The sequence below is a fragment of the Felis catus genome, chromosome A3, assembly GCF_018350175.1.
Source record: "Felis catus isolate Fca126 chromosome A3, F.catus_Fca126_mat1.0, whole genome shotgun sequence".
NCBI lineage: Eukaryota > Metazoa > Chordata > Mammalia > Carnivora > Felidae > Felis > Felis catus.
In genome coordinates, this window is record NC_058370.1 from 124,041,171 (window position 1) to 124,056,869 (window position 15,699).

The window sequence follows — 15,699 nt, forward strand, 5'->3', positions numbered from 1 at the left end:
TGGCAGCCAAAGCTGGCACTCAGGGCTCCGGTCCCCCAGAAAAGCTAGATTTTAGGGCACCCCTAAAAGGAGGACACAATACTGAGGAAAGAACATGATATGTCAAAGAAAGCATCCTTGGAGATATCGGGACATTGTTGAACTTTGTCGCACTTCCTAACATGTTCAAATACATACTTGAGAGAAGGGTGTCTAAAGTCTTAATCTGACCAGAAGTGAGAAGCTCTACTAAATACTTCTGCGAGATCAAGGAAAATAATGCCTAAAAGTGTCTATTGGAGTTGGAAGCAAGACGGTGATTGGAGATGCTGATGGAAGCAATCCCAGACGCACGGTAACAGTTCAGTGAGAAGCGTTTTGAAAGGATGGAGACCACAAAGGCAGACAGGTTTCTTGACTGGGAGGTAGACAAGAAGGGGCTAGCAGGGAAAGAAAGGGGTGTGAGTGAGTGAGTGTGTGTGCCCAGGCGTGCATTCACGCAATGGGAGAGGTGACCTGGACAGGTTTCATGTGGGAAAGAAATGGAAAGAAGCCAGTATAGTAAGAGTTCCTTCTAGCCTTCTTTTCATGGGAAAAGACCTGAGTTTAGGTCCCAGTGATCATTATTTAACATCTCTGAGTCTCTGTTTCCTCTGTAAAAGAAGGCGCCTCCTGATGTCTGCTGTTGTAGGGATCACAGCTAACAAAAGTAAACAACTTGTACAATGTCTGTAATGGAAAAGTCACTGTGTTTGTTAGCCTTGCTGATGTTCATACTGTTAGTTGTTTCTGTAAATCAAATAATTTGGGGTGGGTATGGACAGAGAGGAGAGAGAAAGCAGGTTAAGGGGGCAAATATTAGCACTGAGAGAATCAGTGATGTTCACTTCAACTGATGACTTGAAGGTAACTAGGGTTTGTGCTTTCTTCACCAGTAACACGTTGCATTTGGTCTCTACCACCAAAACACAAGAGGTTCCACCTCTCACTGAGAACAGGCAGTCCTGGTCGACTTGCAAGCCTCTCTTTACTGGCCTGGACTACTGCACCTCGGGCTCTTACTCCAACGCCAGTTCCCCAGAAGCCACCTCCTACTGTCTGCTGCCCGGGGGCACCAGGTCAGAGATGATTGATGTCCCACCCAGCTTCTGCTCACCTCCTACGTTGTGGCCACCTGGCAGGAAAGGGGAAACCTGCTGTGTGTTCTAAGAGGCTGTGCCACCAGCTTTAGGGGTTTGCACCACCTTTTGATTAGTTACGATAGTGGTCCTCTGTCCCAACGCACCTGAAGTGTACTTGTATTCCTACTAAACTTTGAGTGTAGGATGGAGTTTCTCCATAGGTGAGGAAGGGTGGGGCAGGAAGGTAAGCAGTCACAACCCCTAAGGAAGTCTCAGCTCAAAAATTAACAGTGATTCCATCACACTCCTTCAAGGGAGCTGTAGCATTGCCAGTGAGAGATATTCCTTTAAAAGCCTCTCTTTGTAGATGGTGTCCCTTTTTTCTCCCTTATGCATTAGATAATGGGATCACAGCACAGATTCCAATTTGCTCCTAATTCAGTGTCCATATTTCTGAGCCTCGAGACACGTTAGCACAACTTTTCCTGGAGCCCACTGGAGTGTTCAAAGCCCTGGCCATGCTTAAGGGCTCCTTGCCTTCAACTCTCGGCACTTCTACTTGTCCTCAGCTTTGCTAACACAACCGGCCAGCTCCGGCTCTGTTTGTCCAAACACCCTGGGGGTCTTCCCTAACCGTGGCTTTTGGAGGGACTGAAAGGGATCAGAAGGGTCATCATTAGTTAGGGACAAGAGCCAATGTTAAGGAAAAATTTTTTGTTGTTGAAATAGAGGCTAAATTGTTTGGGGGTCCTTAATCTCATTGCTGAAAGCTCTAACATTATGCACCATACACACTGTGACACCTTTAGGTTTGCTCTGGAACTGAAGCCCACTGGAGAAGTAGAACAGTATTCTGCCAGCGCAACCTACGAACTGCAGAGAGAGGGCGGAATCTTGGTGGACACCCTGAAGTTTGTAACTCAGACCGAAGGCGAGTATCTAGAAAGGGCTCCCACATCTCTGCCTCAGCCTCAGGTCCAGGACTCGCAAGGACAACTTATTTAATTTTAACGTAGTTAACAAATATTTACTGATGCCTAAAAAGTGTCAGGCCTGTCTACAAGCTGAGGCTGGAACAATAAACAGCAGTGATAAAGTCTCTGTCCTCATGCAGTTTACGGCAAGAAGCCAAACAAGTAAATGTTCAGAATGCCATATGGGTGCTATAGAAAAAAATAGAGCATAAAAGGGTGTAGGGAATGTCTGGGAGTGGCAGGGAGGAAGAAGGATGGGGGAAGACGGTGCCATTTGAAATGACAAGGGAAAGTAGCACTGGTAAAAGAGAATAAAAAAAAGACTTGAAGGAAGTAAGGGGATAAGCCATATGGAAAGAGTGTTACAGGCTGGGGGGTTAGCCAGTGCAAAGGCCCTGAGGCAGGTTGTGGCTGCCATGTTTGAGGAAAAGGAAGGAAGCTGGTATGACTGAAGCAGAGAGATCAGGGAGGAAAATGGTAGAAGATGAGGTCACAGAGAAAGGGGGAGGTAGGGCAGGGATGGTCTTGTAGGCCATGGTAAGGACATTGGCTTTTACTCTGAGTGAAATACAAAGCCACTAGAGAGTTTGCATGAATTGATTTATGTTTATATTGAGGAAAGACTTTAGGGGGACAGGGACAGAGAAACTAGTATTTAGGTTCTGGCAATAATCCAGGCCAGAGATGTTGGATTAGAGCAGTGGCAGAGGAGATCTAAGAAGTAGTTGGATTCTGGGCATATTGTGAAGATCAGGCTTCTCAGGATTTGCTGATGTGGTATTGACTGTAAGAGAAAAAATTGAGTTGGGATGACTCTTGGGTTTTTTGGCCTAAGCAACTGAAGAATGGGGTTGCCATTTACTGAGATAGAAAAGGCTGGTGGAGGAGCAGGTCTTAGGGGATGGGGCGAACTTAAATGTTCGCTTTGGAAGATTTTGTAATGTAGAAATGGTATGTCACAAAATCAAGTGAGGAAAACAAAACCCACAGGAGGGGGTGCATGCTGAAAAACATGTCATGTAACAATGTTACAGAAATGTAAAAAGAACACACCTGGGAGTTAAAGAAAACCTAGGAATCTGGTGACAAAGGAAGAAGTCTGGGAGAGGGGAAGGCGGGGCAGGGGTGGCAAGGAGCCAGGAAGACACAGGTGGAGGGTCACACAGAGATGTCATGTCTGCTGACTCAGAAGGACTCGAGCCTTTGTTGTTCTCTGACCACACCAAGTGTCTCCCATGTCAGGCAGGGCCTTTGCATTCCAGGTCCCTCCAGAACATGACATAGCTCAGCCCTTCTCTTCATTCTGGTCTCTGCCCACATATCACCTTATTGCCACATATCACCATCTGCCATAAATAATGTGCTTCCTGACTGTCTGGACACCCCCCACCAGAATGTAAGCTCCATGAGGGCAAGGTCTCCCCAGTGCCAAGGGCAGTGCCAAGCACGTGACAGGCAATCAATAAATATTTGCAGACTGAACAAATGCACGAACACCCGTAAAATCCTGAACTGTGTCCTCATTGAAGCACACTGAATGCTTAGTGTTTCTCTGCCTCTTCCTCCCCTTCCTTCCTAAACATAGCTTCTGAATGCACATGTCTTGATTCTCTTGTACACCCTTTCAGGTGTGAAGCAGTCTGAGGCTACTATGATGTTCAAATATAACCGGCAGAGTATGACTTTGTCTAGTGAAATCCAAATTCCAGATTTTGATGTTGACCTTGGGACAGTCCTCAGAGTTCGTGATGAATCTGCTATGGAAAAAAAGTCTTACAAGCTCACTTTGGACATCCAGAACAAGAAAATCACTGAGGTCACTCTTACCGGCCACATAAGGTATGAAGGCTCAGGGTGACCTGATTTGAAGTCTTGGTTCTTTCCTTTCTTCCTTTTGAGCTTTAAAACTGACCAAACCTGGGGTGTCCCCAGTCTGTGCTCCAAGGGGCAGATAGAGCCCTCAGCATTCTGACCCTCTGTACAATGTCCAGTTGGATCTTCCTACCATTCATTGGGCATTTACTATTCATCAGACACTGTGCTAAAGGAATTATCTCAGTTCTCATAATAAACTGCAACATAGGTCTGAGTTTCCCTGTTTAATAGATAAGAAAATGGTGCGCAGAGGAGTTAAATAATATGGCCAAAGCAACAGAGCTAGTAAATGGTACAGCAGGATTCAAACAGGTTTTGAAAATCTTGTCTTTCCCCCTTACCTTCCTGGAAAGTCCTGAATTTGTGCTGAAGTTGGCCTCAGAAGTTAATGAGTTCATTTTGGGGGGCATTCATGTATCTCCTTTTTATCACCACAAATGGTTCTTCTGTTTGATCCCGTGTGTCTCTTTGGCATGGGTGGTCATTGACATCAAATGATTTTTTTTTCCCAATAGCTACGACAGAAATGAAGAAGGCAAAATCAAAGGTGTTATTTCCATACCCCGTCTGCAAGCAGAAGCCAGAAGTGAAATCCTCACCCAGTGGTCTCCCACAAAACTATTCTTCCAAATGGACTCGTCTGCTACAGCTTATGGCTCAACAATTTCCAAGAAGCTGGCATGGCGTTATGGTATGTCCTTCCTCTCCCCATGGGTACTTCCAGAGAGCACCTGGACGTGGGTTAGGGGCTGACCTAGTACCACTGACAACTGTTTCATACGTGCATTTTCAGATGAAGAGAAGATTGAGTTTGAATGGAACACAGGCACCAACGTGGATACCAAAAAAGCAGCTTCTAACTTCCCCCTGGATCTCTCTGATTATCCTAAAAGCTTGCATATGTATGCCAATAGTCTCTTGGATCACAGAGTTCCTCAAACAGACATGACTTTCCGGCACATGGGTTCCAAATTAATAGTTGTAAGTACAAATCAGTCAATAAATACATGGTTATAAGGACTAATTACATACTCAACCCTGAGTTAGGTGAAAGAGGGTATCCAGAGATGGATAAGGTATGCTTCCTACCCCAGAGAATTCCTGAGGAGCGAAGAAACACTCACGGGTGTTTAGTTACCCAGTTACACCAGGCTGTGTGTGATAAATCCCTAATGAATAGTACTAGGCAGAAGAGTTTACTATGCGTATAATATCAAAGGAAGCTTTAGGACCCTGGCTAGGAGTTTGACTATGTTATATATTCTTTTTATAAAACACAGGAAGTGATCAATGACTAACACCCAAAATTCACAATTTTCTGTGATTTGCTTTTCACCTTCAGTGCATCATCCTGCTTAATGATTGATGTGTCAAATATGGATTATCACCTAATGTTAATTGTACTTGGAGGCCCATCCACCCATACCCATTGCTCTAAAAACTTCTGTTGTTTCATAGGCAACAAATACATGGCTACAGAAGGCATCTGGGAGTCTTCCTTATGCTCAGAACTTGCAAGATCACCTCAGTGGCCTAAAAGAATTGTACCTCCAGAAAATGGGATTGCCAAACTTCCACATCCCAGAAAACCTCTTCTTGAAAAGGTAAAAAAAAAAAAAAAAAATTTCTTGAACCATGAAAAGTAAATGAAAGAGTTCACTTAGCATAACTTAGACTGTTTTTAAATTTACATTTTTAAGGGAAATAATTTAAGCATCTTAAGGAGATTAATAACTATAGCATAAGCACTGTGGCATTTTTGCATTATTGAACATGGGATCTGAATGTGAACACCAATCCAATCGGAAAGAACCTAAGGAAGTAACTGGGGGGTTCTGGTATATTCACCCAAAGAGGTTTTATTCGCTGCAACCTGGATTTGAAAGCCATCTAATTTTCCTCCGTTGTAAGTGAACTCCCTTTGTTCCGGATCAAGATATGCTCATAATTGGTTGTGGGGATTTGATAGTGGCTAGAGAAATTGCTGACTTCAGGATGGCTGTGGAGCTCTTGAGGGTCAGAACAGCCCTGGAGCATTGCAGGAAGGCAGTGTCCCGAGGGGATATTCACTTTCGCAATATGGCCCCATCCTTGTGGGGAAGTCAGTTCCAAACTGCTTTGTCCACTTCTCTATTTCCAAAAATACGTGGGATGCTTTGCTTTATTTCATAACAGAAAAAAAAAAAAAAGAGCAGGAGCTAAAAACACTGTAGTCTTTTCTAGATTGACTATTCTGTGTATGATCTTCAGGGTTAAGAAAACAAGTGATCTGGGGGTGCCTGGGTGGCTCAGTTAGTTAAGCATCCAACTCTTGGTTTTAGCTCAGGTCATTATTTTATGGTTCATGAGTTTGAGCCCCGTATCAGGCTCCATGCTGTCAGTGCAGAACCTGCTTGGGATTCTCTCTCTCTCCCTCTCTCTCTGGCCCTCCTGCTTGTTCTCTGTCTCTCTCTGTCTCTCTCAAAATAAATAAAAACACTTTAAAAATGAAAAAAAAGGTAAGAAGTGATCTGTGTCACGTGGGCCTTTCCATAGTCTATGGCTGAGCAGCAAAATTAAATAGGCCAAGTAAGTGTAAAACAGCTGAAGTCTACCAAAGTCTACTAAAGAGGAAAAATTGTCAGCTTCAGACGACCCAGGACTCTCTTCTTTCACTGCTAGTATTTCTGACCAACAGTCTTCTTTGTGCTGTACAGAAGATAGGCCCGTGTGACCTTAGAAATGGACAAGGCTTATTAAGCATCCTCCCACTGAGGATTGGGGTCCCAGATAGGCAGTGCTAGTCCCTGTTGGAGTCATGCTATCAACAGTTCATTGCTTACAACATTTAAATTCTGCTCTTGTCCTTTACGATAACTTATAATAGTCCAGGAGCAGAGTACATATGCATATGCATAATACATAGTACATATACATATGTAGAAGCATAGTATTGAGAATATTACAAAGTGCTTTTAGGTATCTTGTGCCAGCTCTGTGAGGTCAGCAGAAAGGGTACTGTTAGCCTCATGACACAGATAACATCCCTGTGACTCAGGGAGTCAAAAACACAGACGTGTCATCACCACTCAGTGGAAGCTAAAACTGTAACCCCCTATCACTGCTTTCCACACCTGCACCTTCCACATATCCAGCTGCCTCATTTCAGTTTAGCAAATATGAAGTATCAAGCGTCACATGTAAGATACTAGAAGAGGTGCAGTGAGAAGATAAAAACCAGTTAAGGTATCATCCTTCCTCCCAGAAGACACCATGTAGACACTGACAAATGAACAAATACGTACTAGCTATGTAGGCAGAATTGTGGCATGTTCTTTGAGACTGATGTAAAGGACTGACTCTTGGAAGGATTTTGAATGGATTTGAGTGTTTGATGAGCAGAGAGGTAAAAGGCACGATTCCGGGCACAGGGAGTAGCAGGAAGAAAAGTACGGTATGGGATTGGGAATGGGGCACATACACCATTGCTTGGAAGGTAAGATAGCAGAGAACTTTGAATTCTTGATGCCTGACTGTTGCAGACATTGTCCTTATTGTTCATTTCAGTGATGGCCGGGTCAAATACACATTGAACAAGAATAGTGTGAAAATCGAGATTCCTTTGCCTTTTGGTGGCAAATCCTCCAAAGATCTAAAGATGTTAGAGGCTATTCGGACACCAGCCATCAACTTCAAGTCGGTGGAATTCTACCTGCCATCTCAGGAATTCCAAGTCCCCACTTTTACCATTCCCAAGTCGTATCAACTGCGAGTACCTCTCTTGGGTGTTCTAGACCTCTCTACGAGTATCTACAGCAATTTGTACAACTGGTCCGCCTCCTACACTGGCGGCAACACCAGCACCAACCATTTGAGGCTTCAGACTCAGTACTACATGAAGGCTGACTCTGTGGTTGACTTGCTTTCCTACAGTGTGCAAGGTGAGCCGTGGTCGGGCTAATTCATCACAGGCTCTGGCGGGATAGCCTCCTCTGGGAAGGAAAAGACTTGGGCTTTCTTACAGATGTTTTCCTTGCTACTTGGGAGCCTATTTATTCATTCATCTAATAGAAGTATTTATTAAGCATATAATATGTACCAAGTATCCTACTAGGGCAGTAACAGAGAAAACAGATAGCTAACCTGGCAATGAAAATTCAACGTAGGAGGTGCCATGATAGGGTATAGTGGATAAGTATAAGGCACAAAGAAGCCCTTGATAAGGGAATCCAACAAGATCTGCGGTGGTCAGGGAAGTCTCTTGCTTTCAGATTTTATGCTTGTGTTATCAATGGAGGAGACTTGTACAACTAACCCAGATCAGTGGAAGTTTATTTATTTTGGTTGGGGGGAGGGGGACTTTATTATTGGAAGACTCTGAACATAGAAATTGCTCTGGAAATTTTATTACTTAATGTAACTAATGTGTTTTAATTTTTATGCCAGGATCTGGAGAAACAACATATGACCACAAGAATACATTCACATTGTCATATGATGGGTCTCTACACCACAAATTTCTGGATTCAAAGATGGTATTCAGCCACACAGAAAAAATTAGAAACAATCCAGTCTCAAAAAGCTTGCTAACATTTTATGCTTCTAGTGCCTGGGGTCCTCAGATGTCTGCTTCAGTACATGTGGACTCAAAAAGGAAACATCATTTGTATGTCAAGGAAGTCAAGATCGATGGGCAGCTCAGAGTCTCTTCATTCCATGCCAAAGGCACATATGATCTATCTTATCAGAAGGATTCTACCACTGGCCAGTTAAGTGGAGAGTCCAACCTGAGGTTTAACTCCTCCTACCTCCAGGGCACCAACCAGATAACAGGAAGATATGAGGATGGAATTGTCTCCTTAACCTCCACCTCGAATCTGCAAGGTGGCATCATTAAAAATACTGCTTCCCTAAAATATGAGAACTATGAGCTGACTATGAAATCTGACACAGATGGGAAGTACGAGGACTTTGCCACTTCTAACAAAATAGATCTCACCTTCTCTGAGCAAAATGCATTGCTACGTTCTGAGTATCAGGCTGATTACAAGTCATTGAGATTCTTCACCCTACTTTCTGGAACACTCAATTCCCATGGCCTTGAATTAAATGCTGATATTTTGGGCACTGACAAAAGTAATAGTGGTGTTCACAAAGCAACACTAAGGATTACCCGAGATGGAATGTCTACCAGTGCAACGAGTAACTTGAGGTATAGTCCACTGGTGCTGGAGAATGAGCTGAATGCGGCACTTGGCCCCTCTGGAGCATCTGTGAGACTAACAACGAATGGCCGCTTCAGGGAACACAATGCAAAATTCAGCCTAGATGGAAAAGCTGCCCTCACAGAGGTGTCCTTGGGAAGTGTTTATCAGGCCATGATTTTGGGTCTTGACAGCAAAAATATCTTTAACTTCAAAATCAGCCAGGAGGGACTTAAGCTTTCAAATGACATGATGGGCTCTTATGCTGAAATGAAGCTTGAGCACACGAACAACCTGAACATCGCAGGGTTGTCACTGGACTTCTCTTCAAAACTTGACAACATTTATAGCTCTGACAAGTTTTATAAGCAAAATTTTAACTTACAGCTACAGCCCTATTCTCTTGTAACTACTTTAAACAATGACCTGAAATTCAGCGCTCTGGATCTAACCAACAGTGGGAAATTACGACTAGAGCCCCTGAAGCTGAATGTGGGTGGGAACATAAAAGGAGTCTACCAAAATAATGAAATAAAACACATCTACACCCTTTCTTATGCTGACTTATCCGCAAGTTATAAGACAGACACCGTAGCTAAGGTGCAGGGTACAGAGTTCAGCCATCGGCTCAACACAAACATCGCTGGGCTGGCTTCATCCATTGACATCAGCACAAACTACAATTCTGACTCACTCCATTTCAGCAACGTTTTTCACTCTGCAATGGCGCCATTTACAATGACCATCGACGCACATACAAATGGCAATGGAAAACTGAGTTTCTGGGGAGAGCATACTGGTCAGCTGTATAGCAAATTCCTGTTGAAAGCAGAACCTCTGGCCCTTACTGTCTCTCATGATTACAAAGGATCCACAAATCACCATCTTCCATTGAAGAGCAGCATCAGTGCTTCTCTTGATCACAAAGTCAGTGCCCTGCTCACTCCGGCTGAGCAGACAGCCACCTGGAAACTCAAGACCCAACTGAACAAAAATGAATACAGCCAGGACTTCGATGCTTACAATACGAAAGACAAAGTTGGTGTGGAGCTTAGAGGACAAGCCCTGGCTGACTTTAACATGCTAGACTTCTCAATTCAAGTGCCGTTTTTCCTCAGTGAACCCACCAACATAATCGATGCTTTAGGGATGAGGGATGCTATTGACCAGCCTCAGGAATTCACTGTTGTTGCTTTTGTAAAATATGATAAGAATCAAGATGTTCACACCATCAACCTCCCATTCTTTAAAATCTTGCCAGAATATTTTGAGAAGAAACGAATGGTCATTATAATGGCACTGGAAACCATACAGAGAGAATTGAAAGTCATCAATATTGATCAATTTATGACGAAATACAGAGAAGCCTTGGACAAACTCCCACAGCAAGTTAATGATTATCTGAATGCATTCAATTGGGAGAGTCAAGTTGTGAGTGCCAAGGAAAAACTAAGTGCTTTCACAAAACATTACAGAATGACAGAAAATGATCTACAAATTGCATTGAACAATACCAAAATCAACCTCAATGAAAAACTATCTCAACTACAAACATATGTGATACAATTTGATCAGTATATTAAAGATAATTATGATTTACATGATTTTAAAACAGCTATTGCTGAGATTATTGATCAAATCATTGAAAAATTAAAAACTCTTGATGAACATTACCATATCCATGAAAATTTAGTAAAAACAATCCATGATGTATATTTGTTTATTGAAAAGATTGATTTTAACAGAATTGGAAGTAGTCCTGCATCTTGGATTCAAAATGCGGATACTAGGTATCAAATCAGAATCCAGATGCAAGAAAAATTGCAACAGCTCAAGACACAGATTCAGAATGTAGACATGCGGCACCTTGCTGAACAGTTAAAACAACAGGTTGAGGCTATGGATGTTAGAGTTCTTTTACATAATTTGAGAACTACAATTCCATTTCAAAGAGTAAAAGAAATTATTGAGCACATCAAATACTATGTTATCCATCTCATGGAAGATTTTGTAGTAGTTGACAAAATCAATGCTTTTGGAGCCAAGGTCCATAAGTTAATTAAGATATATAAAATAGACCAACACATCCAGGTTTTAATGGATACATCAGTACAGTTGGCCCATAAATATCAGTTGAAGGAGACTGTTGAGAAGCTAAGTAATGTCTTACAACAAGTTAACATAAAAGATCACTTTGAGAAATTGGTTAGGCTTATTGATGATGCTATCAAGCAACTTAAAGCACTGTCTTTTAAAAAAATCATTGAAGAAGTAAACAGATTCCTTGACATGTTGATAAAGAAATTAAGGTCATTTGATTATCACCAGTTTGTAGATGAAACCAATAACAAAATCCGCGAAGTGACTCAGAGAATCAATGGTGAAATCCAGGCCCTGGCACTTTCAGAGAAAGCTATAGCACTAACACTGTTTGTGGAGGACATCAAGGCCATGGTCTCAGTCCATCTGGAAAACACAAAGGACATCCAAATAACCTTATTCTTTGATTGGTTACAGGAGGCTTTAAGTGCAGTATTTTTAACTTCCATGAAAGCCAAATTCCAAGAGACTCTGGAAGATATACGAGACAGAGTGTATCAAATGGACATTCAGCAGGAAGTTCAGCGATACCTGTCCCTGGTTGGCCAGGTTTACAGCACACTTGTCACTTACATTTCTGATTGGTGGAGTCTCGCTGCTAAGAACCTTACTGACTTTGCAGAACAGTATTCTCTCCAAAACTGGGCTGGAAACCTGAAAGCATTGGTAGAACGAGGGTTCACTATTCCTGAAATCCAGACCATCTTTGGGACCATCCCTGCCTTTGAAGTCAGTCTCCGTGCTCTTCAGGAAGCTACATATCAGACTCCTGACATCATAGTCCCCCTGACAGATTTGAAGATTCCATCAGTTCAGATCAACTTCAAAAGTTTGAAAGATATAAAAATCCCATCCAGGTTTACCACACCAGAGTTTACTGTCCTTAATACATTCCATGTTCCTTCTTTTACCATTGACTTGGTAGAAATAAAAGTTAAGATCATCAGAACCATTGACCAAATGCTGTCCAGTGAGCTGCAGTGGCCGGTTCCGGAAATATACCTGAGGGACCTGAAGGGGTTGGACACCATTCTTGCTGGAATCACTGTGCCAGACTTCTATTTTCCAGAAATTGCAATTCCAGAATTCATAATCCCAAATCTTGATTTAAAAAATTATCAAATTCCTGACCTTCACATACCAGAATTTCAGCTTCCCCACCTGTCACACACAGTTGAAGTCCCTTCTTTTGGCAAGCTGCATGGCATTTTGAAAATCCAATCTCCCCTTTTCATATTAGATGCAAATGCCAACATTCAGAATGCAACTACTTCAGGGAACAAGGCTGAGATCGCAGCTTCCATCACTGCCAAAGGAGAGTCCAAATTAGAAGTTCTCAATTTTGATTTTCAAGCCAATGGACAGCTTTCAGACTCTAATATTAATCCACTGGTTATGAAGCAATCCATGAGGTTCTCCAGCAAGTACATAAAAACAGAGCATGAGAGTGAAGTGCTGTTTTTTGGAAATGCTGTTGAGGGAAAATCAAATACAGTGGCGGGTTTACACACAGAAAAAAATATGCTGGAATTTAGTAATGGTGTGTTTGTCAGGATAAACAATCAGCTTACTTTGGACAGCAACACAAAGTACTTCCACAAATTGAACATCCCCAAATTGGACTTCTCCAGCCAGGCTGAGCTGCGTAATGAAATCAAAACCCTGTTGGAAGCTGGACACGTAGCATGGACTTCTTCTGGAATAGGGTCATGGAAATGGGCCCACCAGACATTCTCAGATGAAGGAGCACATGAATCACAAGTTAGCTTTACTGTGGAAGGACCCATCACATCCTTTGGATTGTCTAATAAGATCAGTAGCAAGCATCTAAGACTAAGCCAAAACTTGGTTTATGAATCTGGCTTCCTCGACTTTTCTAAATTTGAAATCCAGTCACAGGTTGAATCCCAGTATGTGGGCCGCAGTGTTCTAGCTGCTAAAGGCACAGCATTGCTTGGAGAAAGGAAGGCAGAGATAACTGGTAACCATGATGCTCATTTAAATGGAAAAGTTATTGGAACTTTGAAAAATTCTCTTTTCTTTACAGCACAGCCATTTGAGATTACTGCATCCACAAACAATGAAGGGAATTTGAAAGTTAGTTTTCCATTAAAATTGATAGGGAAGGTAGACTTCCTGAATAATTATGCACTGTTTTTGAGTCCTAGTGCCCAGCAAGCAAGCTGGCAAGCAAGTGCCAGGTTCAATCAGTATAAGTACCATCAAAACTTCTCTGCTGGAAACAATGAGAACAGCATTGAGGCCCACGTAGGAATAAATGGAGAAGCCAATCTGGATTTTCTGAACATTCCTCTAACAATTCCTGAAATGACTCTACCTTACACAGGGCTCACAACTCCTCAGGTGAAAGATTTCTCCTTATGGGAAAAAACAGGCTTGAAGGAATTCTTGAAGACAACAAAGCAATCGTTTGATTTAAGTGTAAAGGCTCAGTATAAGAAAAACAAAGACAAGCATTCCATCCCAATCCCTTTTTATGTAAAAGATTTCCAGGCAGTGAGTACCCCAAACAATATTTTAATTCCAGCCATGGGCAATATTACCTATGACTTTTCCTTTAAGTCAAGTGTCATCACACTGAATGCCAATGCTGGACTTTATAACCAGTCAGATATTGTTGCTCATTTTGTTACTTCCTCTTCTTCCGTCACTGACACACTGGAGTACAAATTAGAGGGCACCTCAAGTTTGACAAGGAAAAGAGGCTTAAAGCTAGCCACAGCTTTGTCTCTGAGTAATAAATTCATGGAAGGCAATCATGACAGTACTATTAGTCTGACCAAGAAAAGCATGGAAGCATCAGTGACAACATCTGCAAAAGTCCAAATTCCCATTTTGAAAATGAATTTCAAACAAGAACTTAATGGAAATACCAAGTCAAAGCCTACTATCTCTTCATCCATTGAGTTAACATATGATTTCAATTCTCCCAAACTTTACTCTACTGCTACTGGGGCAGTTGACCACAAGCTCATTTTAGAAAGCCTGACCTCTTACTTTTCTGTTGAGTCATCTACCAAAGGAGATATCAAGGGTTCAGTCCTTTCACGGGAATATTCAGGAACTATTGCCAGTGAGGCCAGCACTTATTTGAATTCCAAGAGTACTAGGTCTTTAGTGAAGCTGCAAGGGGCTTCCAAAGTCGATGGTATCTGGAACCTTGAAGTAAAAGAAAATTTTGCTGGAGAAGCCACTATCCGACGCATCTATGCCATCTGGGAACACAATACAAAAAACCATTTACAGCTAGAGGGCTTCTTTTTAACATCTGGAGAGCATACAAGCAAAGCCACCCTGGAACTCTCCCCATGGAAAATGTCAGCCCTTGTTCAGGTCCGTGCAAGTCAGCCCAATTCCCTCCTTGATATCAGTTACTTTGGGCAGGATGTGTCCCTGAATGCTAACTCTGAGCATCAGAAGGTCAGCTGGAAAAGTGAGGTCCAGGTTCATTCTGGGTTTTTCCAGAACAATGTACACCTTTCCAATGACCAAGAAGAAGCACGCCTTGACATTGCAAGTACCTTAAAAGTGTCTCTGTGGTTCCTCAAAGACATTGCCCTACCAGTTTATGACAAGAGCTTATGGGACCTCCTAAAGCTAGATGTAACCACCAGCATTGATAGAAAACAGTATCTTCATGCTTCAACTTCTCTCGTGTACACCAAAAACCCCAATGGCTATCATTTCTCTGTCCCTGTGCAAGAATTGGCTGATAAATTCATTGTTCCCAGACTGAAATTAAATGGCCTAAGTTCAGGTCTTGTCATACCTGCATTCCAAGTCCCATTTACTGATCTTCAGGTTCCATCCTACACATTTGATTTCAGTGAAATAAAAATCTACAAGAAGCTAAGCAGTTTGCCATTTGCCCTCAGTATACCAACATTACCCAAAGTGAAATTCCCCAAAGTTGATGTGTTAACAAAATATTCTGAACCAGAAGATGCCTCAGTTCCCTTTTTTGAAATAACTATACCTGCATCTCAGTTAACTGTGTCCCAATTCACCCTTCCAAAAAGTATTTCAGTTGGCAGTGCTGTTGAGTATCTAAATGAGGTGGCCAGCAAGATTGCAGACTTTGAGTTGCCAGCTATTACCATGCCTGAGCAGACTATTGAGATTCCTTCCATCAAGTTCTCTGTACCTGCTGGAATTTTCATACCCTCCTTTGGAGCACTGACTGCACATTTTGGAGTGGCCTCTCCCCTGTATAATGCTACTTGGAGCACTGGTTTGAAAAACAAAGTAGAATACGTTGAAACATTCCTGAATTCCACATGCAGTTCAACCATTCAGTTCCTGGAATATGATCTAAATGGTAAGAAAATGTCCTGACTCCTCTTCTAGATGCTATATATTTGCAATGAGAGTTGTGAATAAATAAGAACATATTGTATATGACCGGAAGCACAATTATTCTCCATAGCAAAATTTTAAAAAGAGAGA

The 15,699-nt window shown here is 42.2% G+C and overlaps 2 protein-coding genes across 12 annotated transcripts in view; one reads left to right on the forward strand and one right to left on the reverse strand.

The window, feature by feature from the left end:
* The window catches only part of APOB (apolipoprotein B), a 38,471-nt gene that overhangs the window by 19,019 nt on the left and 3,753 nt on the right, over window positions 1–15,699 (forward strand). The window contains exons 19-26 of the mRNA XM_003984468.6: window positions 915–1,097; window positions 1,910–2,031; window positions 3,703–3,913; window positions 4,465–4,640; window positions 4,743–4,930; window positions 5,408–5,553; window positions 7,496–7,869; window positions 8,375–15,571. Of these exons, the coding sequence (XP_003984517.3) occupies window positions 915–1,097; window positions 1,910–2,031; window positions 3,703–3,913; window positions 4,465–4,640; window positions 4,743–4,930; window positions 5,408–5,553; window positions 7,496–7,869; window positions 8,375–15,571 (8,597 nt within the window). The remainder of the gene's footprint in view (window positions 1–914; window positions 1,098–1,909; window positions 2,032–3,702; window positions 3,914–4,464; window positions 4,641–4,742; window positions 4,931–5,407; window positions 5,554–7,495; window positions 7,870–8,374; window positions 15,572–15,699) is intronic.
* Window positions 4,159–15,699, reverse strand: part of LOC123384594 — a 152,457-nt gene continuing 140,916 nt past the window's right edge. For all 11 annotated transcript variants that reach the window (XM_045054895.1, XM_045054893.1, XM_045054894.1 and 8 more), the window contains one exon: window positions 4,159–4,464. In XM_045054895.1, coding sequence (XP_044910830.1) covers window positions 4,328–4,464 — 137 coding nt within the window. In that variant the 3' untranslated portion in view covers window positions 4,159–4,327. The remainder of the gene's footprint in view (window positions 4,465–15,699) is intronic.